Source organism: Nerophis lumbriciformis, linkage group LG15, assembly GCF_033978685.3.
Source record: "Nerophis lumbriciformis linkage group LG15, RoL_Nlum_v2.1, whole genome shotgun sequence".
Classification (NCBI taxonomy): domain Eukaryota; kingdom Metazoa; phylum Chordata; class Actinopteri; order Syngnathiformes; family Syngnathidae; genus Nerophis; species Nerophis lumbriciformis.
Genome location: NC_084562.2, coordinates 36,681,340 through 36,709,056, shown reverse-complemented (window position 1 = coordinate 36,709,056; position 27,717 = coordinate 36,681,340). Strand labels below are relative to the sequence as shown.

General features: G+C 41.8%; 1 protein-coding gene across 2 annotated transcripts; it reads right to left on the bottom strand.

Annotated features, from left to right (window-relative positions):
- Window positions 1–916: 916 nt before the first annotated feature.
- rab11a (RAB11a, member RAS oncogene family) lies at window positions 917–27,717 on the bottom strand. 2 transcript variants are annotated; one of them, XM_061975169.1, is made up of 5 exons: window positions 27,541–27,716; window positions 24,539–24,734; window positions 20,119–20,312; window positions 12,139–12,219; window positions 917–2,750 (listed from the first exon to the last, which is right to left on the bottom strand). In XM_061975169.1, exons 1-5 carry the CDS (start codon window positions 27,578–27,580, stop codon window positions 2,614–2,616), a joined length of 648 nt encoding a protein of 215 aa, XP_061831153.1. In that variant the 5' UTR covers window positions 27,581–27,716; the 3' UTR covers window positions 917–2,613. The 2 variants fall into 2 exon arrangements, with proteins under 2 accessions (XP_061831153.1, XP_061831154.1); XM_061975170.1 differs by lacking the exon at window positions 12,139–12,219 and having other exon boundaries at window positions 27,541–27,717.

Here is a 27,717-nt window from a genome sequence, read left to right as displayed (position 1 = left end):
ACAAGAAAGTTTGATCATATTACGCCTATACTGGCTCACCTGCACTGGCTTCCTGTGCACTTAAGATGTGACTTTAAGGTTTTACTACTTACGTATAAAATACTACACGGTCTAGCTCCGTCCTATCTTGTCGATTGCATTGTACCATATGTCCCGGCAAGAAATCTGCGTTCAAAGAACTCCGGCTTATTAGTGATTCCCAGAGCCCAAAAAAAGTCTGCGGGCTATAGAGCGTTTTCTATTCGGGCTCCAGTACTATGGAATGCCCTCCCGGTAACAATTAGAGATGCTACCTCAGTAGAAGCATTTAAGTCCCATCTTAAAACTCATTTGTATACTCTAGCCTTTAAATAGCCCCCCTGTTAGACCAGTTGATCTGCCGTTTCTTTTCTTTTCTCCTCTGCTCCCCTTTTCCTTGAGGGGGGGGGGGGCATAGGTCCGGTGGCCATGGATGAAGTGCTGGCTGTCCAGAGTCGGGACCCGGGGTGGACCGCTCGCCTGTGCATCGGCTGGGAACATCTCTGCGCTGCTGACCCGTCTCCGCTCGGGATGGTGTCCTGCTGGCCCCACTATGGACTGGACTCTTACTATTATGTTGGATCCACTATGGACTGGACTCTCACAATATTATGTCAGACCCACTCGACATCCATTGCTTTCGGTCTCCCCTAGAGGGGGGGGGGGGTTACCCACATATGCGGTCCTCTCCAAGGTTTCTCATAGTCATTCACATCGACGTCCCACTGGGGTGAGTTTTTCCTTGCCCGTATGTGGGCTTTGTACCGAGGATGTCGTTGTGGCTTGTGCAGCCCTTTGAGACACTTGTGATTTAGGGCTATATAAATAAACATTGATTGATTGATTGAATAATATCAATAACAGATACTGGAAATCCAAGTGAAAATAGAAAAGCATGTAAAGGTTCATGACTGGTGCGCTTTATTAAGATGAACTGATAACTTAAGATATAGACACAATTGTACAATTTATCAATCTGTACAAAAAAAAACATCCGTTAAGTCCCCTCGCACATGTCATCCATCAAAATCATTGAAATGATTTCATTTCACTTACACTGGAATTACAGTCAGTTTATAAATTGGAAAATGGGACAAAATAACACAAAAGAACGAGTAACAAAAAAGGAATATGATCCGGAGTCATCGTTTGAAGGAAGGGATCCTTTTGACCGTCAAGACGAGTCTGGGGAAGCTTGGTTGGCGGCGCCGTCTGTTTGAGGAAACGCCATTGGCACTGCCAGCCAGGCTCACACGCTCCAGAACAACCAATCTTTGCATTGTCGTCACCACACACACACACACACACACACACACACACACACACACACACACAGTCTGGGCAGTGCATATGTTTGCCAACACTAGAAGCGGAATGAACTCTAAAACTCTAGACTCACTTTAAGCTTGTCATCCAAGCGCGCCAAGAGCAGTCTTCGGCAGATTTGATTAACAGCAATGTTAGCAACGTAAGGCGGTAAAGTGGAGTCATGGTCATGCTGAAAGCCGTGCATGGTGTTTAATCAGAGGCAGCTTGGTGTTAAGTAGGCGTTGCGTGACGACGAAAGAGGAAATGAGAACAACGCAAAGGTGAAGGAGACAATGTGACCAGAAATCAGAGCATCAACTTCTCTTAACTCTTAAGTCAATGCACACATTTTTTGCCGACACATCCAATCCCACTGATGAGCTCTCAGAGCGTGCAAAGAAAAAGTAAATGAAATAAAACCAGTCAAATGTTGCGTATGCTTCCTGCGTTCTTAGCTTTGTACTCAACATGCAAAAGCAGTCACTGTGTTTGGAATTCCTTAAACTAGTGCACTTCAAAACAAAAACAATCAGCTAGTTCCTGCATAGTTGTGGTCAAATGCAAGCTGTTGACAGACATAAGCAAATGTTCCTCAATTTGGAGCAGAGAAGCCTGAAGGACAACAAACGAACGGGTTCAGCTTTCAAGACAACCACCAGGTTCTACAGCGAGCCCAGACGGAGTCGTTCGCAGAAAACCTGCAAACTCCTTCGCAAGGAGGCTGCACACTATTGTCTGTTCTTTTCCGCAGCATAACCTTCACTGTCGGCCCTACATTTTACTAGCGTTCTGTTCACAGCAATGGGATCGAAGGTCATGAGACTCCCGCGCGTGGTGTGCTAAACACTACTTTGCACTAGGGAGGGGACTCTATGATGGCAGGGGTTCCGTAATCGAATATACTACCATGTGCTTTATAATTGTAGTACAGCAAGTCGTGGATTTGATACAAGACAGATATCATCAAAAAATGTGGAAGATTGGACACAAAGTATAAAGACATGAGAAGAAGGAAAACAAAATCACATTCATATATTAAGACATTTTTGTGTCATGTCAGCGCATCAACTGGAATTAAATCTTACGTGATATGAAATGCCTGCTGCCTTCTACGGGGGGACTTATTTTTCTGGGACATATTTACCTGGGGGACAAGAAGGGCTGCTGGGCAGGGCCAGTAGTGGGAAAAATTAAAAGTAGGGGCGGAGTTCGGGTCACAGCCCTGAAGCCCTGAAGGGACTGTGGAGGATAACAGTAAGGTTGGGGGGGGGGGAGGGGGTGATCAGGCTAGATGTTCTGGCAGCACTGCATCTTTGGTTTGTTCTCAGTCGGCTGCACTTGGATGTTGACCACGTTGTTGCTGGGAGACATGTCGCTCTCCTGGCGTTCTGACATCTGCTTCTGGGACACGATGCGGTATATTTCTGAGGCAGACGAAGAAACACATGATGAGGCAAGACTCTGATTTTTATTGACTGGTGCAGTGACAATTAGGGATGGGTGATATGGCCTAAAATCTATATTGCAAACCATATCACAGCTTCCTGCGAAAACCATATATGTCACCATATATTTTTTGTATATAAATGATGGTATATACAGGTAAAAGCCAGTAAATTAGAATATTTTGAAAAACCTGATTTATTTCAGTAATTGCATTCAAAAGGTGTAACTTGTACATTATATTTATTCATTGCACACAGACTGATGCATTCAAATGTTTATTTCATTTAATTTTGATGATTTGAAGTGGCAACAAATGAAAATCCAAAATTCCGTGTGTCACAAAATTAGAATATTACTTAAGGCTAATACAAAAAAGGGATTTTTAGAAATGTTGGCCAACTGAAAAGTATGAAAATGAAAAATATGAGCATGTACAATACTCAATACTTGGTTGGAGCTCCTTTTGCCTCAATTACTGCGTTAATGCGGCGTGGCATGGAGTCGATGAGTTTCTGGCACTGCTCAGGTGTTATGATAGCCCAGGTTGCTCTGATAGTGGCCTTCAACTCTTCTGCGTTTTTGGGTCTGGCATTCTGCATCTTCCTTTTCACAATACCCAACAGATTTTCTATGGGGCTAAGGTCAGAGGAGTTGGCGGGCCAATTTAGAACAGAAATACCATGGTCCGTAAACCAGGCACGGGTAGATTTTGCGCTGTGTGCAGACGCCAAGTCCTGTTGGAACTTGAAATCTCCATCTCCATAGAGCAGGTCAGCAGCAGGAAGCATGAAGTGCTCTAAAACTTGCTGGTAGACGGCTGCGTTGACCCTGGATCTCAGGAAACAGAGTGGACCGACACCAGCAGATGACATGGCACCCCAAACCATCACCCAACCATGCAAATTTTGCATTTCCTTTGGAAATCGAGGTCCCAGAGTCTGGAGGAAGACAGGAGAGGCACAGGATCCACGTTGCCTGAAGTCTAGTGTAAAGTTTCCACCATCAGTGATGGTTTGGGGTGCCATGTCATCTGCTGGTGTCGGTCCACTCTGTTTCCTGAGATCCAGGGTCAACGCAGCCGTCTACCAGCAAGTTTTAGAGCACTTCATGCTTCCTGCTGCTGACCTGCTCTATGGAGATGGAGATTTCAAGTTCCAACAGGACTTGGCGCCTGCACACAGCGCAAAATCTACCCGTGCCTGGTTTACGGACCATGGTATTTCTGTTCTAAATTGGCCCGCCAACTCCCCTGACCTTAGCCCCATAGAAAATCTGTGGGGTATTGTGAAAAGGAAGATGCAGAATGCCAGACCCAAAAACGCAGAAGAGTTGAAGGCCACTATCAGAGCAACCTGGGCTCTCATAACACCTGAGCAGTGCCAGAAACTCATCGACTCCATGCCACGCCGCATTAACGCAGTAATTGAGGCAAAAGGAGCTCCAACCAAGTATTGAGTATTGTACATGCTCATATTTTTCATTTTCATACTTTTCAGTTGGCCAACATTTCTAAAAATCCCTTTTTTGTATTAGCCTTAAGTAATATTCTAATTTTGTGACACACGGAATTTTGGATTTTCATTTGTTGCCACTTCAAATCATCAAAATTAAATGAAATAAACATTTGAATGCATCAGTCTGTGTGCAATGAATACATATAATGTACAAGTTACACCTTTTGAATGCAATTACTGAAATAAATCAAGTTTTTCAAAATATTCTAATTTACTGGCTTTTACCTGTATATATATGATAAATGAAACCTGCAGTTTGCGTACCAGGCAGGCATTGGTGTGAAGGATGCTATCCTTTACCTGCTGCACCGAGCTCTCTCACACCTGGATAAGGGAAATGGCGCTGTGAGGATCCTGTTCCTGGACTTCTCGAGTGTCTTTAATACTATCCAGCCCCGCCTTCTCCAGGACAAGCTGGACAGAATGCGAGTGGACCCCTGCCTGGTTGCCTGGATTTCAGACTACCTCACCGATAGGCCACAGTACGTCAGACTGATGGACATCACATCTGACACTGTGATCAGCAGCACCGGAGCACCGCAGGGAACGGTGCTGGCACCTCTTCTCTTCACCCTGTACACCGCTGACTTCTGCTACAACTCAGAGCTGTGTCACATCCAGAAGTACGCGGATGACACAGCCATCGTCGGGTGCATCAGGGACGGCAGAGAGGAGGAGTTTTCGGAGGATGGTGAGGGACTTTGTTGTCTGGTGCCACAGGAACCTCTTGCAGCTCAATCCGTCAAAGACCAAGGAGCTGGTCATTGACTTTGGGAGGTCGAGTCCAAGGTCACAACCTATTGTGATCGAGGGAGTTGAGGTACAGACCGTGGACTCATTCAAGTACCTCGCGGTGTTGGTGGACAATAAGCTGGACTGGACTGTTAACACGGACCACTTGTACAAGAAAGGACAGAGCAGGCTGTACTTCCTGAGGAGGCTGCACTCCTTCAACATCTGTAAAAAACTATTGTGGATGCACTACCAGTCTGTGGTTGCCAGTGTTCTGTACTACATCGTAGTGTGCTGGGGGCGGCAGTACATCTAAGAAGGACAGCTCCAGACTGGAGAAACTGATCAGGCGGGCCGGTTCTACGATCAGAATAAAACTGGACTCACTGGTGACGGCGGCAGAGAAGAGGACTGTGGAAAAACTAGTGAGCATCCTGGATGATGCCAGTCACCCTCTGCATACCGTTATCAGTAGCCAGAGGAGCCTGTTCAGTGCTAGACTGCTTCATCCCAAGTGCAGGACTAATGGACTCAAAAATTAATTTGTCCCACACGCCATTAGACTGTACAACTCCTCTCTGGGTGGTGTGGGGGGGGGGTACTAGGATGACAGGGGATACAAAACAATAACAGTGCAATACTTTTTCATAACATGGTCACTACTGCCTAGTTTCTCTTGTTACATTCTTATTTTACTGTTATAATTTATTCTCATTGTTGCTTTTTATTTTTATTCTATTGTAATATTTTTCTATTTTGTTTCCATTTATACCCCCATTATTTACTTTTTACTTTTTAAATTTGATCTCAATTTTGTACACTGTTGCTGGAATTTGAATTTTCCTGAGGGAACTCTCCTGAAGGAATCAATAAAGTACTATCTATCTATGTATCTATCTATCTAATAAAACTAGGGCTGGGCCGATAATACGATATCAATTTATATCGCGATAGACACATACTCGATATCAATATAAAATGCGTTCGATAAAATATTTGATATAAATTTAGATTTTTTTGGTCGGAAATAAACAGATATTATGAAGCAAGATTCGTTTCATGAAGTCACTCACACTTTGGGAACCCAGCTAACAGGAAACAGAAAGTGTGACTGAGCAATGATAGGGACACGCTAACAGCCAATCACGTAACAGTATCAACTACCAAGTGTTACGCTTTTCCTGCTGTTCGGCTCCCGCCACCTAGTCCCAGACCGTAGTCAAGGAGCGCAAGGGTGATGTCAGGACCAATGTTTCCGTCGGGGATAACACCCTTCAACTCGCCAACTCGTGACAATTTAGTCGATTTATTCATATTTCTGCAGAACACAACCGGATACATTTGCCAGTCGCCACTACTTCTGCACGTGCATGCTGCTGCTTGCTCTCTTCACTCTTCTACTCGTTCACTAACATCACTTACCCAACAGTACACACTCAAATTCTTAAAGGAGATGTTGCTCTCATAACACTAGTTTGGTTGCGCCATCTTTCTGTCTTGCTGTGGATTCACTGCATGGAGTGAGAAGAGAACCTGTAATATCTTGGTATATCAACTCAATAACAGACACTTGTCTTTAGTTTTGTTGGCTTTAATGCAGACGTGTGATAACCTCCTGACACTTCCAATGTGTCCATTTAATGAGTAGCTTCCCAAACTAGTCTGTATCAATAGCTTTTGAAATACTGCCATCTAGTGTCTCAAATCTGCAACCACCTTCAAATATCCTTTAATTATTTTATTACCTACGCGCTCATCCTACCTGGCTATCAGACACCGTCTCCAATGAATGCACCCTTGGTAAGTTGGAAATCAATTTACTGTATTTATTGGCAGGGTTAAATAAGTCATTAAAAGTATTGGTAACTAGAGATATCGATCAATATAAAAATCGTATATCGTGATATAGTTTTCAGCCATCTCGCCCAGCCCAAAATAGAACTATTCCATAACGGGTTACAAAGGATCATAATTTACCTGCTGACTTTTTGTAGTAAAATATTGCGTTATTTCAGGTTGTAATATTTTCTCAAAACTATTATTAATCTACTTGCATAATTTACTGTTAGTATATCTTTTTTTTCTGTTTCAATATGTGCACCCCCCACAACCCCGAAAAGGACAAGCGGTAGGAAATGGATGGATGGAATATGGTTCTATCTACATGTATGTCAAAATATAACAATCACTTATTCATCTATTTTTTGGCTACTTTACATTAATTTAGGGTGATTCTACAAATGTTGGTATCGATACACAATACCAAGGCATTATTGGTCATACCACTGCTGATACTGATGTGAATTTTCACGATCATTGAATGATTACATTTTTGATCACAATTACAATCAAGATAAAAATACGGGATGGCGATGTAACATCAATTAAATGTCAAAATTATATCCTACTATTGGCTCTGATTTAAATCATTAGTTTTGTGTCCTTAAAGCCCTCCTGTGTTCAGGGACTTTTTCCCGAGTTTGTAAACAACAAAGAAAACGACAATTGTTTTTTATAGTAAAAAATATCAATCCAACAACTGTGGTATCGACCTGATACTATACTACTTGGTAGGGCTGGGCGATATATTGCGGGTTTGTCTCTGTGCGATATAGAAAATGACTATATCGTGATATTCGAGTACACGTTCTCACGCAGTTGCTTATAGCTGCTGGCATTACACTGCAGGCTCTCCTCGCGCTTTCCTGTGTCTCCTTCTCACAGACAGCAAGCGCAGCTTCTACACACGTCACATACTGTCACGTCATACGTCACATACGTATACGCCCGCGCGCAGCAAAGAGGTAGCAGCATGGGTAACGTTAGCTGTGATGCTAGCGGTAATACGAGAAAAAGAAGGTGCGAATCTGGTAACAAATGAAGGAATAATTAATTCCCCCCAAAAACAGCAGGGGGTCCATCGTCTGGCGGTGGTTTGGCTTCAAGTGGGAATATGTCGAACAGACAACCGTAATTTGTCACGTGTGGGGCGAAAGCGTTGCTATAAAAAGTAGCATTACTGCTAATATGTAGCATCCATCCATCCATCCATCTTCTTCCGCTTATCCGAGGTCGGGTCGCGGGGGCAGCAGCCTAAGCAGGGAAGCCCAGACTTCCCTCTCCCCAGCCACTTCGTCCAGCTCCTCCCGGGGGATCCCGAGGCGTTCCCAGGCCAGCCGGGAGACATAGTCTTCCCAACGTGTCCTGGGTCTTCCTCGTGGCCTCCTACCGGTCGGACGTGCCCTAAACAACTCCCTAGGGAGGCGCTCGGGTGGCATCCTGACTAGATGCCCGAACCACCTCATCTGGCTCCTCTCGATGTGGAGGAGCAGCGGCTTTACTTTGAGCTCTCCCCGGATGACAGAGCTTCTCACCCTATCTCTAAGGGAGAGCCCCGCCACCCGGCGGAGGAAACTCATTTCGGCCGCTTGTACCCGTGATCTTGTCCTTTCGGTCATAACCCAAAGCTCATGACCATAGGTGAGGATGGGAACGTAGATCGACCGGTAAATTGAGAGCTTTGCCTTCCGGCTCAGCTCCTTCTTCACCACAACGGATCGATACAGCGTCCGCATTACTGAAGACGCCGCACCGATCCGCCTGTCGATCTCACGATCCACTCTTCCCTCACTCGTGAACAAGACTCCGAGGTACTTGAACTCCTCCACTTGGGGCAAGATCTCCTCCCCAACCCGGAGATGGCACTCCACCCTTTTCCGGGCGAGAACCATGGACTCGGACTTGGAGGTGCTGATTCTCATCCCAGTCGCTTCACACTCAGCTGCGAACCGATCCAGTGAGAGCTGAAGATCCTGGCCAGATGAAGCCATCAGGACCACATCATCTGCAAAAAGCAGAGACCTAATCCTGCAGCCACCAAACCGAATCCCCTCAACGCCTTGACTGCTCCTAGAAATTCTGTCCATAAAAGTTATGAACAGAATCGGTGACAAAGGGCAGCCTTGGCGGAGTCCAACCCTCACCGGAAACGTGTCCGACTTACTGCCGGCAATGCGAACCAAGCTCTGACACTGATCATACAGGGAGCGGACCGCCACAATCAGACAGTCCGAAACCCCATATTCTCGGAGCACTCCCCACAGGACTTCCCGAGGGACACAGTCGAATGCCTTCTCCAAGTCCACAAAGCACATGTAGACTGGTTGGGCAAACTCCCATGCACCCTCAAGGACCCTGCCGAGAGTATAGAGCTGGTCCACAGTTCCACGACCAGGACGAAAACCACACTGTTCCTCCTGAATCCGAGGTTCGACTGTCCGGTGTAGCCTCCTCTAATATGTAGCATCATTTGAAAAGTCACCCGCTAGAGAATGAAGAGTACTTACTCCGCATGTCAACATCTCTGTTCCGTGCCACACCAACAAAATGCTGAGGCAACCATTTCCACATCAACACCGTATGAAAAAAAAAAACGACATAAGGAGATAACGTCCGCCGGAACCTACCACAGAGCGAAGGACATACACAATTTGATTTCCTATTATGCAGCTAATTTTTATTTGACAGTTATTGAAATATCGTGTATGACATCATGCACAAAAGTGCACTTTATTTGTTTTAAACTATTGTAGTGGCGTTCTGTACAAAAAGTGCACTTTAATTTAGTGTTGTTTTGATTTGTCATTATGAGGACATCATGCACAAAAGTGCACTAATAGCTTGTTTTAAAATGTCTGACAATCTTGCATGTTCTGTTTTGAAATTACATGAATGTTAATGCCACTGCTTAATAACTGTTTAATAAATACAGTTTTGGTAAATTGACTTAGTTGTGATTTCCCTCTCTGCATGAAAGTTTAAAATGAGCATATATTAATGCAGTATGAAGAAGAATGTTTTAATGTAGACACATAGAATCATCATACTGCTGTGATTATATGCATCAAGTGTTCATTCAAGGCGAAGGCAAAATATTGCGATATATATCGTGTATGGCTTCAGCTAACTTCCTGAGCCTAAATGAAGATAAAACAGAAGTTATGTTGTTCGGTCCAAGTCGCTCTCCCTCCCCCAACGTTGACCTCGGCACTCTGACCCCGTATCTCAGCGACTCTGTCACAAACCTGGGGGTAAAGTTTGACTCAGATTTTAAATTCGAAAAACAAATCAGCAGCGTCGTTCAAAAAAGCTTTTATCAATTACGCCAAATAGCGAAAGTGAAACCGCTTCTATCAAGACATGATCTTGAGAAATTAATCCACGCTTTTATCTCGACTCGTCTTGATTATTGTAATGCCCTGTATGTTGGCATTAGCCAGGCCTCCCTCGCCCGCCTGCAGCTCGTGCAGAACTCTGCTGCTCGTCTGCTAACACAGACCCGCAGACGTGAGCACATCACCCCTATTTTAGCGTCCCTTCACTGGCTCCCTGTGCGTTACCGAATACATTTTAAACTCCTTTTATTTGTTTTTAAATGTCTAAACAACCTCGCGCCAACCTATCTCTCCGACCTCCTTCAGCCTTACTGCCCCACCCGATCCTTAAGATCAGCCGATCAGCTGCTGTTGACGGTCCCTGACACAAGGCTGAAGCTTAGAGGTGACAGAGCTTTCGCCGTTGCTGCTCCCAAGCTCTGGAACGACCTACCCCTGAGTGTTAGATAAGCCTCCTCTCTTCCTGTTTTTAAATCTCTCTTAAAAACATACTTTTATTCCATGGCTTTTAACACTGAGTGATATCCATCCTGCAATGGCGCCCCATAATACACCTGCTGTGATCCTGTTTTTATGTTTTTATGTTTTTATTAATTCTATTTTAATTATTTATTTTTTTATCGTGTTCTGTTTGTGTTGTGTTGTGTTTGCTCGGTACTCGTTTTATCTTTTAACCTGTTCATTGTACAGCACTTTGGCTACCCCTGTGGTAAATTTTAAATGTGCTCTATAAAAAAGTTGATTTGATTTGAATGTAGACACATAGAATCATCATACTGCTGTGATTATATGCATCAAGTGTTCATTCAAGGCGAAGGCAAAATATTGCGATATATATCGTGTATGGCGATATGGCCTAAAAATATTGAGATATTAAAAAAAGGCCATATCGCCCAGCTCTACTACTTGGTATTGTTACTGTTAATGCATCGTTCCACCCAGCGTTGCTTTCATTCAAGAGCTCTGGTTTTTGGTTAGCTTATACTCCTAAAATGTGTAGTGTAGCATGTTTAGCTATTCCTGTTTAGCTACTCGAGCATTACTGACTTAAAAGTGGCTTTGCACTGTGATTGGACATTGGCCTTGAGCAAGAATGCTACATTGCATTGAGGACGCGTTTGTTAGCATGTTGCTGTCAAATTTGCAGGATACACAATGTGTAATCAACATGCATTATGCATTATCAAGATATATTATATGTCATTTATATCGTAAATATCGCACAACTCTATTGTCAATCATTCAAATTGTATTTAAATAGACAGGCAAGTAATCTAAAAAATATAAATAATATTTTAAAATACCAGTATATATATAACATATATACAAATAAAATAATATATAAAAAGTAATAATAGCCATCTATATATACACACAGTGGAACCTTGTTTTACAAATGCCTCTATTTGGGACCTTTACATCGCACCATATATGCCTCTGTGTGCGAACCACGTCTCGGCGTACGAAAGCTTCATTTCATTAATTCACTTTGCATGTCGCTTGAAGCCATCGCGGGCTGCCTTTTTGATGACATCACTTCCTGTACATGCCAGCACGCCCATTTTGAAGAGCCAAGGCCCCCTACGTCACATACTGTTTATATCCTGTTCACACAGTGCGATCAGTAACACGTTAAATTAATTTAGTATTAGGCATTCTAAAGATGAGTGTTTTTTAATATGTGTGTAGTTGGGACATAAATCTGTTAATATAAAAGAAGTGTGCATCATTTGGTGCAAAAGTTTGATTTTGATAATGCTATATGTATTTTTGGTCACAGTGCTTCAATTTGCAGGTTACCGGTATTTTAAGTAATTTTCAGTGTGTATGTGTGGTTTTGTGAATTGTGTTGAGTATTTTGATAAAACCTGACAAGCTAGGAAAATTGCATTTTAGCAAACACACAGTCACAATACAATCATATGCACATGCACAGGTGTACACACCTGTGAGAATGGTCTGAAAGGCTGTCTCAACATTGGTGGAATCCAGAGCTGATGTCTCCAGAAAAGATAAACCATTTTTCTCTGCAAGGCAAATTGTGTTACTTAATATCAAATTGGTTTCCAAAGACTGACCAGATAAATACAACTATTAGATGCTATAACAGTACAACAGCACTAACTGGTTTCCAATTACCGTAACATGAGTGCTGCATACTGTTAAAAATATTAAAGAACACATTTTCCTTCAAGGCTAAGATCATTAAACCTATAAGACATACATGATTAGACCTTTTTCTTCACGGTTGTTTTTAAGGTCTTACAAGGTGTTTGTTGACATTGAAATGCTGTCACACTATGTAATGGAACAGAAAATAGCATTCATTACAAAGATAGATAAGGGGTCTAACATTAAAAAAGCAGGAACAATGAAAATCCAAAGGCATTTAAAAGAAAAAGCACCAGAAGTGTATGTGTATTTTTGACAGCACACATTAATAATAAAAAAATATTTCAGTGTTAGCTATAGAGCTAATTTCAAACTGTAGTCTCTGGACAAGGCATAAAGTGCCAAAAAAAGTATTACAAATGTCTTGCGGCTAATGTGTGCTTAGCAGTTTTGTAGCTACTAGGTCCTAGTACCCGACTATGTTTACCTTTTGTAATGTACTTCCCTAAAATACAAGACAAGACCAACCTTGTGTGCTCAAAAAACAGGAACATGTTTTAACTAAATAAACATGCTTGATAAGTGTCCTTAATTGAACAATATTGCATGTCTCAACATGTATCAAATAATTCTAGTTGCATATTACAAAGTCTTCAAGGCACAGAAACACATTGGAGAGTAAGTCGTAACAAAAAATCAATTATTACTCCATTTCAACTTAATTAAAGACAGCATAAGTCCATTTCAGACGGTTTGAAAAAAAAGTTAAGTGTTTTTCATACCTATTATTGTTCTGAGTAATTTCACTTGATCACTTTTCTAAAATTCCACATTTCAAAATAAAAGTACCGTATTTTCCGCACCATTAGCCGCACCTAAAAACCACAAATTTACTCAAAAGCTGACAGTGCGGCTTTTAACCCGGTGCGCTTTATATATGGATAAATATTAAGATTCATTTTCATAAAGTTTCGGTCTCGTAACTACGGTAAACACTTTTTAACTTTTTAACTTTTTTCCCGGTAGAACAGGAAGCGCTTCTTCTTCTACGCAAGCAACCGCCAAGGTAAGCACCCGCCCCCATAGAACAGGAAGCGCTTCTTCTTCTACTGTAAGCAACCACCCGCCCGCGTAGAAGAAGAAAAAGCGCGCGGATATTACCGTACGTTTCATTTCCTGTTTACATCTGTAAAGACCACAAAATGGCTCCTACTAAGCGACAAGGATCCGGTTCATGAAAAGACGCAATCTCTCCATCCTCACACGGATTACTATTTCACAGCAATTGATATTCCTGTGAACCGCACTGTGGATACTGTGGATACAACGGGAGCACGTACGGTGAATATTCGCACCACAGGGAATGAGAAGTCGTCCTTCACTGTGGTTCTAGCTTGCCATGCTAATGGCCTGAAACTTCCACCCATGGTGATATTCAAAAGGAAGACCTTGCCAAAAGAGACCTTTCCAGCCGGCGTCATCATAAAAGCTAACTCGAAGGGATGGATGGATGAAGAAAAGATGAGCGAGTGGTTAAGGGAAGTTTACGCGAAGAGGCCGGGTGGCTTTTTTCACACAGCTCCGTCCATGTTGATATACGACTCTATGCGCGCCCACATCACAGATGGTGTCAAAAAACAAGTGAAGCACACAAATACAACACTCGCCGTCATTCCGGGTGGATTAACCAAAGAACTCCAACCGCTGGATATTGGTGTCAACAGGGCATTCAAATCACGACTGCGAACGGCGTGGGAACAATGGATGACCGAAGGCGAACACACCTTCACTAAGACAGGCAGACAGCGCCGGACGACATACGCCAACATTTGCCAGTGGATCGTAAATGCCTGGGCAGATATTTCGGTCACAACTGTGGTCCGAGCTTTCCGGAAGGCAGGATTCACAGAACTGCTGAACAGTGACACTGACTCCGATGACTTCGACGAGACGGAACCGGCCATTTTGGATCCCACATTTGCCCAACTTTTCAATTCGGACACCGAAGACGAAGAATTCGAAGGATTTACGATTGAAGAATAACTTCAGAAGGTGAGCGCTATGTTTATTTTGTGTGTTGTGACATTAACGTTCGAGCAACATTATGTTGCTATTGCTCTGCACTATTTTGAATTTTACTATGTTTGTGATTGCACATTTGCGTACATTTTGGGACAGAGTTGTTAGAACGCTGGTTTTTAATATATTATTAAAGTTTGACTGACGTATCTGACTGTTTTTTTGACATTCCCTTTAGCGCAGCGTAGGCGCGGCTTATAGTCCGGGGCGGCTTATAGGTGGACAAAGTTTTGAAATATGCCATTCATTGAAGGTGCGGCTAATAATCCGGTGCGCCTTATAGTGCGGAAAATACGGTATGTATAATTTGTGCTGATATTGTATCAGCTCAAAATCGACTCCAAAATCAGTATCGTAAAGAAAGTTGAATTGGTGCATCCCTAGTAAATATATAAGCTATTTTTCTGAAACCCTTAGTTTGATAGTGCAGTCAGAGAGGACGTAATGCATAACAGTTATAATGTCAAGGCTGGAAGAGTGCTTTCGGAGCACTTGTGACAATGGTTAACTAAAGTACATGCCCTCCTTTTTTCATAGTGAGCTTGCACTGCGATCAGTGGTGATCTTACAAGACTATGGGTTACAAATATGATGAAAACAATTACCAGTTTTGGTCCGTTTACACTGCATGATAATAACGTTCAAGTAAGTGAATGAGCCGCTTGAAGCCGGCAGGTGTGTACAACAAAAGTTGCGGTGGCCTCTACTACTGTATCTTAATAGCCTGTGGAGAATCCTGTGGAGAATCCTGTGGAGAATCCTGTGGAAACGCTAGTAAGTCCCTGTGAATCGAAATTACAAAATTTAAAAGACATTGAAAAATGGTCGATTAAAATGGTTTTTTGTACCGAGCCATTGTTATACGATTTAAGCATTGTTACAACAAAGACATGACTGAACACAAATGTTCAGTGAATGTGGAGGCACGTAAATAAGACCGCCCACAAAACGGCGCAACCCGAAGAGACATTTAGAAAGCGGCTTGAAGATAGTCTGTATTAGAGATGTCCCGATCCAGGTTTTTGCACTTCCGATCCGATACCGATATTGTTTTTGCATTTCCGATCCGATACCGACCGATACCGATACTGACCGATACTGGCCTATCCGAGCATGTATTAAAGTTTAGAGTTATTTAGCCTGCCGTATTTTCCGCACCATAAGCCGCCCTGGGTTATAAGCCGCGCCTTCAATGAACGGCATATTTCAAAACTTTGTCCACCTATAAGCCGCCCCGTGTTATAAGCCGCATCTAACTGCGCTAAAGGGAATGTCAAAAAAACAGTCAGATAGGTCAGTCAAACTTTAATAATATATTAAAAACCAGCGTTCTAACAACTCTGTTCACTCCCAAAATGTATGGTAATGTGCAAATGTGCAATCACAAACATAGTAAAATTCAAAATATCCGCCCAGGCATTTACGATCCACTGGCAGATGTTGGCGTATGTCGTCCGGCGCTGTCTCCCTGTCTTAGTGAAGGTATGTTCGCCTTCGGTCATCCATTGTTCCCACGCCGTTCGCAGTCGTGCTTTAAATGCCCTGTTGACACCAATATCGAGCGGTTGGAGTTCTTTAGTTAATCCACCCGGAATTACGGCGAGTGTTGTATTTGTGTGCTTCACTTGTTTTTTGACACCATCTGTGATGTGGGCGCGCATGGAGTCGTATATCAACATGGAACACACAAAGGAAATGAAACGTAATACCCGCGCGCTTCTTCTTCTACGCGGGCGGGTGGTTGCTTACCGTAGAAGAAGAAGCGCTTCCTCTTCTACGGGGGCGGGTGCTTACCTTGGCAGTTGCTTACCATAGAAGAAGAAGCGCTTCCTCTTCTACGGGGAAAAAAGATGGCGGCTGTTTACCGTAGTTGCGAGACCGAAACTTTATGAAAATAAATATTTATATTAATCCATATATAAGGCGCACCGGGTTATAAGCCGCACTGTCAGCTTTTGTGAAAATTTGTGGTTTTTAGGTGCGGCTTATAGTGCGGAAAATACGGTACTTAGTTGTCAGAATCATGTTGAAAAGGGTTTTAGTACTCTTGATAACAACTAGCCAGCTGAATTAGGGGAGTTTGAATAATACACAATGGTTGGTAACAAGAAACTGACCTGTTTATTCAAGGATAAACACAAAATAGACAAAATTATACATTACAAACAGAAATGGCATCATTGAACTAGGGCTGGGCGATATGGTCTTTTTTTAATATTGCGATATTTTAAGGCCATATTGCGATACACAATATATATCTCGATATTTTGCCTTAGCCTTGAATGAACACTTGATGCAAATAATCACAGCAGTATGATGATTCTATGTGTTTTGATTGATTGATTGAGACTTTTATTAGTAGGTTGCACAGTGAAGTACATATTCCGTACAATTGACCACTAAATGGTAACACCCCAATAAGTTTTTCAACTTCTTTAAGACGGGGTCCACTTGATTCATGATACAGATATATACTATCAGATATATATATATATATATATATACATATATATATATATATATATACTATCATCATAATACAGTCATCACACAAGATAATCACATTGAATTATTTACATTATTTATAATCCAGGGTGTGGAGGGGGGCGCCGGATGTAAGTGTCAAAAAGACAGCCAAAAGAGTTTGATATGAGAATAAATCTAAAGTTAAAATATAGGGTAGAAATGCACCCATTTGCAGGAAATGTAGTCTTGATTTTCAAAATGTTCTTTCAAGGCTTGCATGTCTACATTAAAACATTCTTCTTCATACTGCATTAATATATGCTACTTTTAAACTTTCATGCAGAGAAGGAAATCACAACTAAAAAAATCACTAATTTTTTCATACGGTGTTGATGTGGAAATTTTTGCCATTTTGATGGTGTGGAGTCTGGACGTGTGGCACCGAATGGAGATAAGCGTCTCGACAGACGTCACAATATTTGAACAATGATGACGAAAACTGGTGTCTCTGTCGTGTCCGTGTGTCAAAAATTGTTATGCGCTTATTTTTTTATTTGATTTTGTGCGTGGCATAGATTTGCCGTGCGCAGAGGACGCTTGAGCAGGCGCGCACCTTAGGGACTGCGCTAGCATCACAGCTAACGTTAGCCATGCCGCTACCTCGCTCTCTGCTGGGAGAGGACGTATACGTATGTGACGTATGACGTGACAGTATGTGACGTATGACGTGACAGTATGTGACGTGTGTAAGAAGGTGCGCTCGCGGTCTGTGAGAGGGAGACACAGGAAAGAGTGAGAAGAGCCTGTCGTGTAATGCCAGCAGCTAAAAGCAACTGCGTGAGAATTGTGGATGTGTTGAAGGTGTGCTGGAAAATGCGGAACGGAAATTACGGAGCAGCAGAAAAGTGGAATGTATTATTTAAATCGGTGCGTTGGAAAACACGGACCGGAGTTTTTTTTTAAACTGGATTTGGATCGGCATTTTCCCATGCCTTGCCGATACGCAATTTTTGGCAAATATCGGCAGTCGATCCGATCCAAATATCGGATCGGGACATCCCTAGTCTGTATAACATAAATCAAAGCAAAATGTTGACCGAAGAACCACTATTACAGTTGCAAGAAAAAGTATGTGAACCCTTTGGGATTACTTGGATTTCTGCATAAATTGGTGATAAAATGTCTTCTGCTCTTCATGAAAGTCATAACAATAGACAAACACAGTCTGCTTAAACTAATATCGCACAAAAAATATAGCTTTTCATCTTTTTATTGAACAAATGTACACATTCACAGTGCAGGTTGGAAAAAGTATGTGAACCCTTGGATTCAATAACTGGTTGACCCTCCTTTGGCAGCAATAACCTCAACCAAATGTTTCCTGTAGTTGCGGATCAGACCTGCACAACTGTCAGGAGGAATTCTGGACCATTCCTCTTCATAAAACTGTTTCAGTGCAGCAATATTCTTAGGATGTCTGGTGTGAATCGCTCTCTTGATTTCATACCACAGCATCTCAATCGGGTTGAGGTCAGGACTCTGACTGGGCCATTCCAGAAGGCCTATTTTCTTCTGTTGAAGCTATTCTGTTGTTGATTTACTTCAGTGCTTGGGGTCGTTGCATTACCCATCCTCTGTTGAGCTTCAGTTGGCGGACAGATGGCCTTAAGTTTTCCTGCAAAATGTCTTGATAAACTTGGGAATTAATTTTTCCATCGATGAAAGCAATCCGTCCAGGCACCAACACATATGATCTCGTCCCGTTGATTAGACTCCATGTTGTCTGAGTCCTGGCTCCAATCAGCTCTTGGAGAAGTCATTAGCCTCGGAATTCACATACTTTTTCCACCCTGCACTGTGAATGTTGTGTTCAATAAAATGATGAAAACCTTTTTTTTTTTGTGCGGCATTAGTTTAAGCAGACTGTTGTTATGGCTTTGATGAAGATCAAAACGAATTTTACGACCAATTTATGCAGAAATCCAAGTAATCCAAAAGGGTTCACATAATTTTTCTTGCAACTGTATATAAAAGTTAAAGTTAAAGTACCAATGATTGTCACACACACACTAGGTGTGGCGAAATTATTCTCTGCATTTGACCCATCACCCTTGATCACCCCCTGGGAGGTGAGAGGAGCAGTGGGCAGCAGCGGTGGCTGCGCCCGGGAATCATTTTGGTGATTTAACCCCCAATTCCAACCCTTGATGCTGAGTGCCAAGCAGGGAGGTAATGGGTCCCATTTTTATAGTCTTTGGTATGACTCGACCGGGATTTGAACTCCCAACCTACCGATCTCAGGACGGACACTCTAACCACTAGGCCACTGAGTAGGTTGTAGGTAGGTTGAGTAGGTATGTTGTTATTTAGCCTAGGGGTTCTTAACCGTTTTTACCTCGGGGCCCAACTTTTCCACTACAGAGGGGCCTGCGGACCATCAAATATTAACACTGCATTAGTAATCTAACCCTTGATTTTAATCATATTCAATAATTATGTCTAAATTACCAACAGTTTACAACCTTGTCAAATGATATGAAACTAAAGTATGTTAATCACAGATTATTATTTATTTACACATAAACCTTTTGTTTAGGTTGACTAAAAATTAAGTACTAACCAAATACACTTTGTTTATAGCTTTGTATGCAGTTAAACTAGTTTTTGTTCATCTTGGATGTACATGGAAAGAAGACCTTTTTGCAAATAAAGCTATTTTTTGAGAGACTTAAGTTGAAGTTGGAAGTGCGTTTGAAAGTGCACCACCTGTCCTGGCCTCGTTTAGAACCTGGGAAAGCTAGAAAAGGCCGAAACAATGAGAAAGGACTCAAATGACTGACGAAAAATAAACTTACATACAATTATGTTGTGCTAAAATAAATAATCAAAATTCATAATGAATATTTGAATACAACTACACAGTCAATAAAATTAAAGTGCAAATGAAAAATACAGCTTCACAAACTTTGTCATAATTTTTGCGCTTAAGAAACATCTCTATGACTTCAGCTCCAGACTTCTTCTGTTTGTTTAATATTGTCATTACTGCCACAAGTGGTGGACAAGCGTCCGACAACTGAGTGCCACTGCCCCCCATACAGACCACAGGTTAGAAACAGATATTTTTTGGCGGCCCTTTCGGGGGCCCTATGGTTAAGAAACACTGATGTAGACCACAAGGAAGGGTTTTAAATGTAGAACAAAACCACAACAAAACCCCTTGAAGACATGTTAAATAAAATACTGCTTAAAAGGAAATTTCAGCTTACCAGCAAAAGCCCGAGCCTCATCAGTGGGAACAGCTCGGAGGTGACGCAGGTCGCTCTTGTTGCCCACAAGCATAATAACGATGTTACTGTCAGCGTGATCTCTCAGCTCCTTCAGCCAGCGCTCCACATTCTCGTAAGTTAGATGCTTGGCTATGTCATAAACCAGGAGAGCGCCTACTGCACCGCGGTAGTACCTGCAGAAGTGCACATTTGATCACACCAGACATCTTTCTTTTTTCTTTTACATATATAGCAAGCGATACATATATAGCAGGTGATACGTTTGGTAACTGCTAATTTTTGTCCAATTAAAAAGCAGCATGTTAAGTTATATTTGGCAATGCAGGCAATTAGAAAACACTCGTAATACTGTATCATCATGATGTAAAAACACCTTTATGTCTATGATACAATTTATTAGCTACATAATAACTGGATAATATGGTAACACTATAAGTGCACTGCAAATATTATTTGTACAGTGGAACCTGTTTGTGTCGACACCTGGTCAACTGGGTGACCGACATCGACATAATTGGAATCAAAACTAACCATTGCTTGCACATTTAGTTGTAACTTTTGCCAAACACGTAATGAAAAGGGGCAATAAGGCTGCAGCTGTGGATCGACATAGCTCTCCTTCATTTTTTGAATGGTTATATTTATTCTGTTTTTATATGAAATGTTATACTTGCATCGAGATACTTAACGATACCATCATCACCGTTCTTTGCATACTTTGGATATTAATGCCAGGGTTAAGTATATTTTTGCTACAACAAGTGAGCAAAATACAAAACATAAACATTTTATTTTGTACATGTACTGACTGCACAAGTCTATAAGCCGCAGGTGTACACACTGAGTTATGACATATTTACACAGCCACCTGTATTCATTCAGAAATTTAACAAAAGACACTGCCTGTAACATGGCAAACATTCGCCAACCGGAGAGGTCATTGATGCATACACTGGTGCCTTTCGTGGAACGTAACTGGTGGTGGATTTCTGTTACATCCAGCGACTGTTTCCTTGTTCGATGGCCGAGTCGATCGTCCTCTGCTTTGGGGCTGTGTCGTGTACATTTCGTTGTTTCTTCTCTATGATGTGGGTGAGTGCATAACATGCTAAATGTGTGTGTGTTTGATTTAAGGTGAACAATTTCATTGGTCCACCATATTGTTGTAAGGTAAACCGGTACTAATAAATGAAGGTACTATACTTCCTTTAAAAAATACAGGTTCTTTTTTTTTTCATTGACATGTGGTGACATTGCTGGTAATATGTGCAGAGGCGGATGTGAGTCAACACACACAGAACACTTAAAAGCAGAAACAGAGTGGAGACAGAAGAGAGAGAATTAAAATATTTTGTCTTTAAATCTTAACGACGAAGATGTACCGTAGCTATAAATACTGAAACACGGCTCTGCAAGCTGTGCTTTAAAACATAGTTAGCTAGCGGCTAACGTCTCTCCGCAGTGTTTTAGTTAGTTCTAAATCACTATTCCTTGCCTCTATGGGAACAAATAAACTATGTTTCTTACAAGTATCATCAGGACAAAGAATAGCTAAACATGCTTGACTACACACCGTAAGACAATACAATAGTTAACCACTAACAGCAAGATAGCGCTCCTGAATGTAACCAAATGGGTGGACCTATACAAATATCGTCTGTAATGATACAAAGCACAAGAACCGTATATAGTCAATACTACAATGATTAATTCGATATCTTTTACTATCACAAAATCTTTTGTCATTTTTATTGTTTATAAACTCAGGAAATATGTCCCTGAACACAGGAGGACTTTAATTATGACCCTGTAAATACTTGGTACTGGATGAATAGCCAAATGAGTACTATTACCCAAAACTTATTAAAAGTATTCAAACAATAGAAGAATATAAGTGCTTATCAAGTGTAGTTTTAAGTGTAGATAAAACATGTTTAAGCAGAAAGTAACCAGATATTAACAGTAAATGAACAAGTATCTTAATAATCCATCTATTCATCAATTTTTTTTACCGCTTGTCCCTTCAAAGTTTTAATAAAATAATACAATTTGGAAATGACACTATATGATACAGCCTACGTCAGCAGCCAAATCAGAAGCCTTTGTAACCTGTTTGCTGACTTGCTACTAAAAGAGAAGTTGTCTAGTATGTTTACTATGTTATTTATTACAAAAAAAATTTTTTATTGCAATAATAAACATTTGTTTAATGTGTCATAAGATGTTCTGTTAAAATAAAGACAACAATGACATTTTTGTGTGGTCCCTTTTATTTTGAAGAGTATAAAAAAGTATTGAAATATATTTTGGTACCGGCACAGATAACAAATTATTGGTATCGGGACAATACTAGGCCACCATGACCCGTTCAGCAATTTCATTGGTCTGATTTGACGGGGATAAACTCCTTGATGTGTGACGCTCATGAGCATACATTAGCCGCAGTGAGGGAAAAAGGTAGAGGCTTATAGTCCAGAAATTACAGTAAGTGTATTTTCTTTGATTTCTCAATTAATCAAACAAATTCATCAATACTCGATTACTAAAATAATAGATAGCTGCAGCCCTACTACCGCCATATTGGTTCTGGCTGTGTCCCGTAAATTTGACAGTGACAAGCGAACGATTAAGTCGGCTAATGTCCCTTCCCAGTATGAAGTCACGTTCTGAACAAAATGTAGCGTCCTTGCTTGCGACTAATGTGTATCCAGTGCAAAGTTGCTTCTAAATCACTTATCTTCGCCTCCATGGTGGCGCATAAACTACATTTCTTACATGTAACATTATCACTGGAGGACGAGGATTAGCTTAACAAGTTAACCTGACATACCGCAAGAGTATACAAGAAGCCATGCTAACTGCTAAGCAAGAGCCTCTGAATGTTCACAGGAGTGGACGGATTGACACAAATATTGACAGTACCGTATTTTCCGCACTATAAGGCGCACCTAAAAACCACAAATTTTCTCAAAAGCTGACAGTGCGCCTTATAACCCGGTGCGCTTTATATATGGATAAATATTAAGATTCATTTTCATAAAGTTTCGGTCTCGCAACTTCGGTAAACAGCCGCCATCTTTTTTCCCCGTAGAAGAAGCGCGCGGTGCATGCTGGGATATGTGACGTTTAATTTCCATTTGTGTGTTTATGTAAAGACCCCAAAATGGCTCCTATTAAGTGTGTTGTCTGTCTAATTATAAATAATGCAGACGAGGCGTGTTAACTGAGTTCTCAACGTTTACTCACAGCGTGCTCATAACCACATTCTAACTCCCAGCACATACAACAACGCTTCTCAGGGCTACCGCGCATGCTCGTCACTATCGTTGCATGCTGGGTAGTGTAGTTGTTATATTTGCTAGCTCATAACATCACATTAAGAGACACGCTTACGCGCTTAATTCAATACTCGCCGTCATTCCGGGTGGATTGACAAAAGACCTCCAGCCGCTAGATATTGGTGTCAACAGGGCATTCAAATCACGACTGCGAACGGCGTGGGAACAATGGATGTCCGAAGGCGAACACACCTTCACTAAGACAGGCAGACAGCGCCGGACGACATACGCCAACATCTGCCAGTGGATCGTAAATGCCTGGGCAGATATTTCGGTCACAACTGTGGTCCGAGCTTTCCGGAAGGCAGGATTCACAGAACTGCTGGACAACAGTGACACTGACTCCGATGACTTCGACGAGACGGAACCGGCCATTTTGGATCCCACATTTGCCCAACTTTTCAATTCGGACACCGAAGACGAAGAATTCGAAGGATTTACGAATGAAGAATAACTTCAGAAAGTGAGCGCTATGTTTATTTTGTGTGTTGTGACATTAACGTTCGAGCAACATTATGTTGCTATTGCTCTGCACTATTTTGAACTTTACTATGTTTGTGATTGCACATTTGCGTACATTTTGGGACAGAGTTGTTAGAACGCTGGTTTTTAATATATTATTAAAGTTTGACTGACCTATCTGACTGTTTTTTTGACATTCCCTTTAGCGCAGCGTAGGCGCGGCTTATAGTCCGGGGCGGCTTATTGGTGGACAAAGTTATGAAATATGCCATTCATTGAAGGTGCGGCTAATAATCCGGTGCGCCTTATAGTGCGGAAAATACGGTATTTTGAATTTTACTATGTTTGTGATTGCACATTTGCGTACATTTTGGGACAGAGTTGTTAGAACGCTGGTTTTTAATATATTATTAAAGTTTGACTGACCTATCTGACTGTTTTTTTGACATTCCCTTTAGCGCAGCATAGGCGCGGCTTATAGTCCGGGGCGGCTTATAGGTGGACAAAGTTTTGAAATATGCCATTCATTGAAGGTGCGGCTAATAACCCGGGGCGGCTTATAGTGCGGAAAATACGGTACTATAAATGATAATACTTACGCTGAAGTGATAGCGCGGTAGCGCTCTTGGCCAGCTGTATCCCAGATCTGGGCCTTTACCGTTTTGCCATCCACCTGAATGCTGCGTGTTGCAAATTCAACTCCAATGGTGCTCTTACTCTCCAAGTTGAATTCATTGCGAGTGAAACGTGATAGCAGGTTACTTTTTCCCACACCTGAGTCACCAATGAGGACCACTAAAAATAAATCAGAGTTGAGGAAATCATGGGTTAGTGCTTCCCTCTAGTTAGTTAACACATGACAGGAAGTCTTGTGTTACAGTCATAAACCGAGAATTTCCTGTAAACAAATCATACAATATTCATCAACCACATCAGGTGCACTTTCACTCAAATGTGATCCAATATAAGAGTTGGATCAAAAACTGTGCTTTATATGCACACCACATACAATTTGTAACTGAATGTTTTTGTATCGTAAAAGCAGAAGTGTCATACAGTAGTGAGTGTATTTTGATGCAAAAACTAAATCGCTTGTATATGTGATCAAAACTGCAGTAAACATTTACTATACTGTTCGGTATCATCAAATCAAATCAAATCAACTTTATTTATAGAGCACATTTAAAATTTACCCCAGGGGTAGCCAAAGTGCTGTACAATGTGCAGGTTAAAAGATAAAACGAGTACCGAGCAAACACAACACAACACAAACAGAACACGACAAAAAACAAACAATCAAAATAGAACTAATAAAAACATAAAAACAGGATCACAGCAGGTGTATTATGAGGCGCCATTGCAGGATGGATATCACTCAGTGTTAAAAGCCATGGAATAAAAGTATGTTTTTAAGAGAGATTTAAAAACAGGAAGAGAGGAGGCTTGTCTAGCACTCAGGGGTAGGTCGTTCCAGAGCTTGGGAGCAGCAACGGCGAAAGCTCTGTCACCTCTAAGCTTCAGCCTTGTGTCAGGGACCGTCAACAGCAGCTGATCGGCTGATCTTAAGGATCGGGTGGGACAGTAAGGCTGAAGGAGGTCGGAGAGATAGGTTGGCGCGAGGTTGTTTAGACATTTAAAAACAAATAAAAGGAGTTTAATATGTATTCGGTAACGCACAGGGAGCCAGTGAAGGGACGCTAAAATAGGGGTGATGTGCTCACGTCTGCGGGTCTGTGTTAGCAGACGAGCAGCAGAGTTCTGCACGAGCTGCAGGCGGGCGAGGGAGGCCTGGCTAATGCCAACATACAGGGCATTACAATAATCAAGACGAGTCGAGATAAAAGCGTGGATTAATTTCTCAAGATCATGTCTTGATAGAAGCGGTTTCACTTTCGCTATTTGGCGTAGTTGATAAAAGCTTTTTTGAACGACGCTGCTGATTTGTTTTTCGAATTTAAAATCTGAGTCAAACTTTACCCCCAGGTTTGTGACAGAGTCGCTGAGATACGGGGTCAGAGTGCCGAGGTCAACGTTGGGGGAGGGAGAGCGACTTGGACCGAACAACATAACTTCTGTTTTATCTTCATTTAGGCTCAGGAAGTTAGCTGAAAGCCAGACTTTGATGTCGTGCAGGCAGTCAATAAGACGTTGAACCGTGTTATTTTGTGCCATGGGAAAATAAATCTGGCAATCATCGGCATAAAAATGAAATGCAATACTGTACTTCCTAAAAATAGAACCAAGGGGGAGAAGGTAAAGCGCAAATAAAATTGGGGCAAGGATTGAGCCCTGGGGGACCCCATGTGGTAAAGGAGCTGTGGACGACATAAAACTGTCTACTTTTACACAAAAACTCCTGTCGGTTAGGTACGACCGGAACCAGTTGAGGGCGGCGCCCTTAATGCCCACACAGTTCTCAAGACGAGTGATTAAGGTGGCGTGGTCGACGGTGTCGAACGCAGCAGACAGATCTAAAAGCACCAGGACAACATATTTACCAGAATCAGTGGACAGGAGGATATCGTTAAAATCTTTTAGAAGCGCTGACTCTGTGCTGTGGAGGGCTTTAAAACCGGACTGGAACAGCTCAGTGATACCATTATCCTCTAAGAAGGGCAACAACTGACTGTAGACAACCTTCTCCAATATTTTGGAAATGTATGGAAAATTAGAGATAGGTCTAAAGTTAGAGAGGAGAGAGGGGTCGAGGCTGGGTTTTTTAAGTAGAGGTCGTACCACTGCATGTTTAAACTCTACTGGAACTATTCCAGAAGAGAGGCTACTATTGATAATGTTAAGGACACTTGATCCAATAGTAGCAAGTACCTCCTTAAACAGGCGAGGTGGGAGGGCATCTGCAGGAGAACCAGAGGGCTTCATATGACTAACTGTGTCATATGATGTTATGTTGCCTGGTGATGATTTTATCAAGTTCACTAAATGATACGAAACAACATATTTATTTCATTACATGTAGTTGGACTGATGGCAACATAAAACGCGTTTTCCACTTTAGACTAATAAACGCAAAACAAAAGATATAAAACACATACTTAGTCTGAACATAGTGTTGGTTTGATTGTACTGATTATGACAACATTGTGTAAACGTGTGTATTAATTTGCTCGACAACCATAATGCGTTTTGTTTTGCTGGCCACATTATAATATAACAAAAAATGCATCCAATTATTCGGTGTTAGTTTTTCTATACAGTGCAAACCCAACTGTTGCAAGTTACATATTTCCCATTTTCGTCACTTCATTCAGTATCAATAAATAACTCGCCCGGACGCGTTGCTTACTGGATCCCATGAAGATAATGTGATAACGGTTAACGTTAGGCGTGTCCGCTCGTCCGCACCCAACACTGGCAAAAGGCCTGGCTCTTCAAAAATGTACCCACGTAGTTCAAATGTGGCTTTTAAAACATTTGTGCCAAGGCGACTACTGCTTTTGTCGTATAAAATAATTCAACTTGCTGACATTTTCTGCAAAGCTTGACGGGGAACACAACCAGAGCACAAAGGTTGTGGTGGCTAAGTTTAGCCTGACAGCTAACCGAGATAGCGGACAATATAACATTATAGAAAGCATTTTACCTTTGAATAAATAATCATATTCGTCGTCTCTGGTGCCCATTGTTTTACAAGGTAACGGTAAGTCCAAGATTGGCCTCGTTTTAATGAGCAGAAATCGGTCTGTTTTATTTTTCTCTTCCAAAAGGAAATATGTTTGGAAGCCCTACTTCCGTAATTTCTTCTTCTACTTGGGTTGCA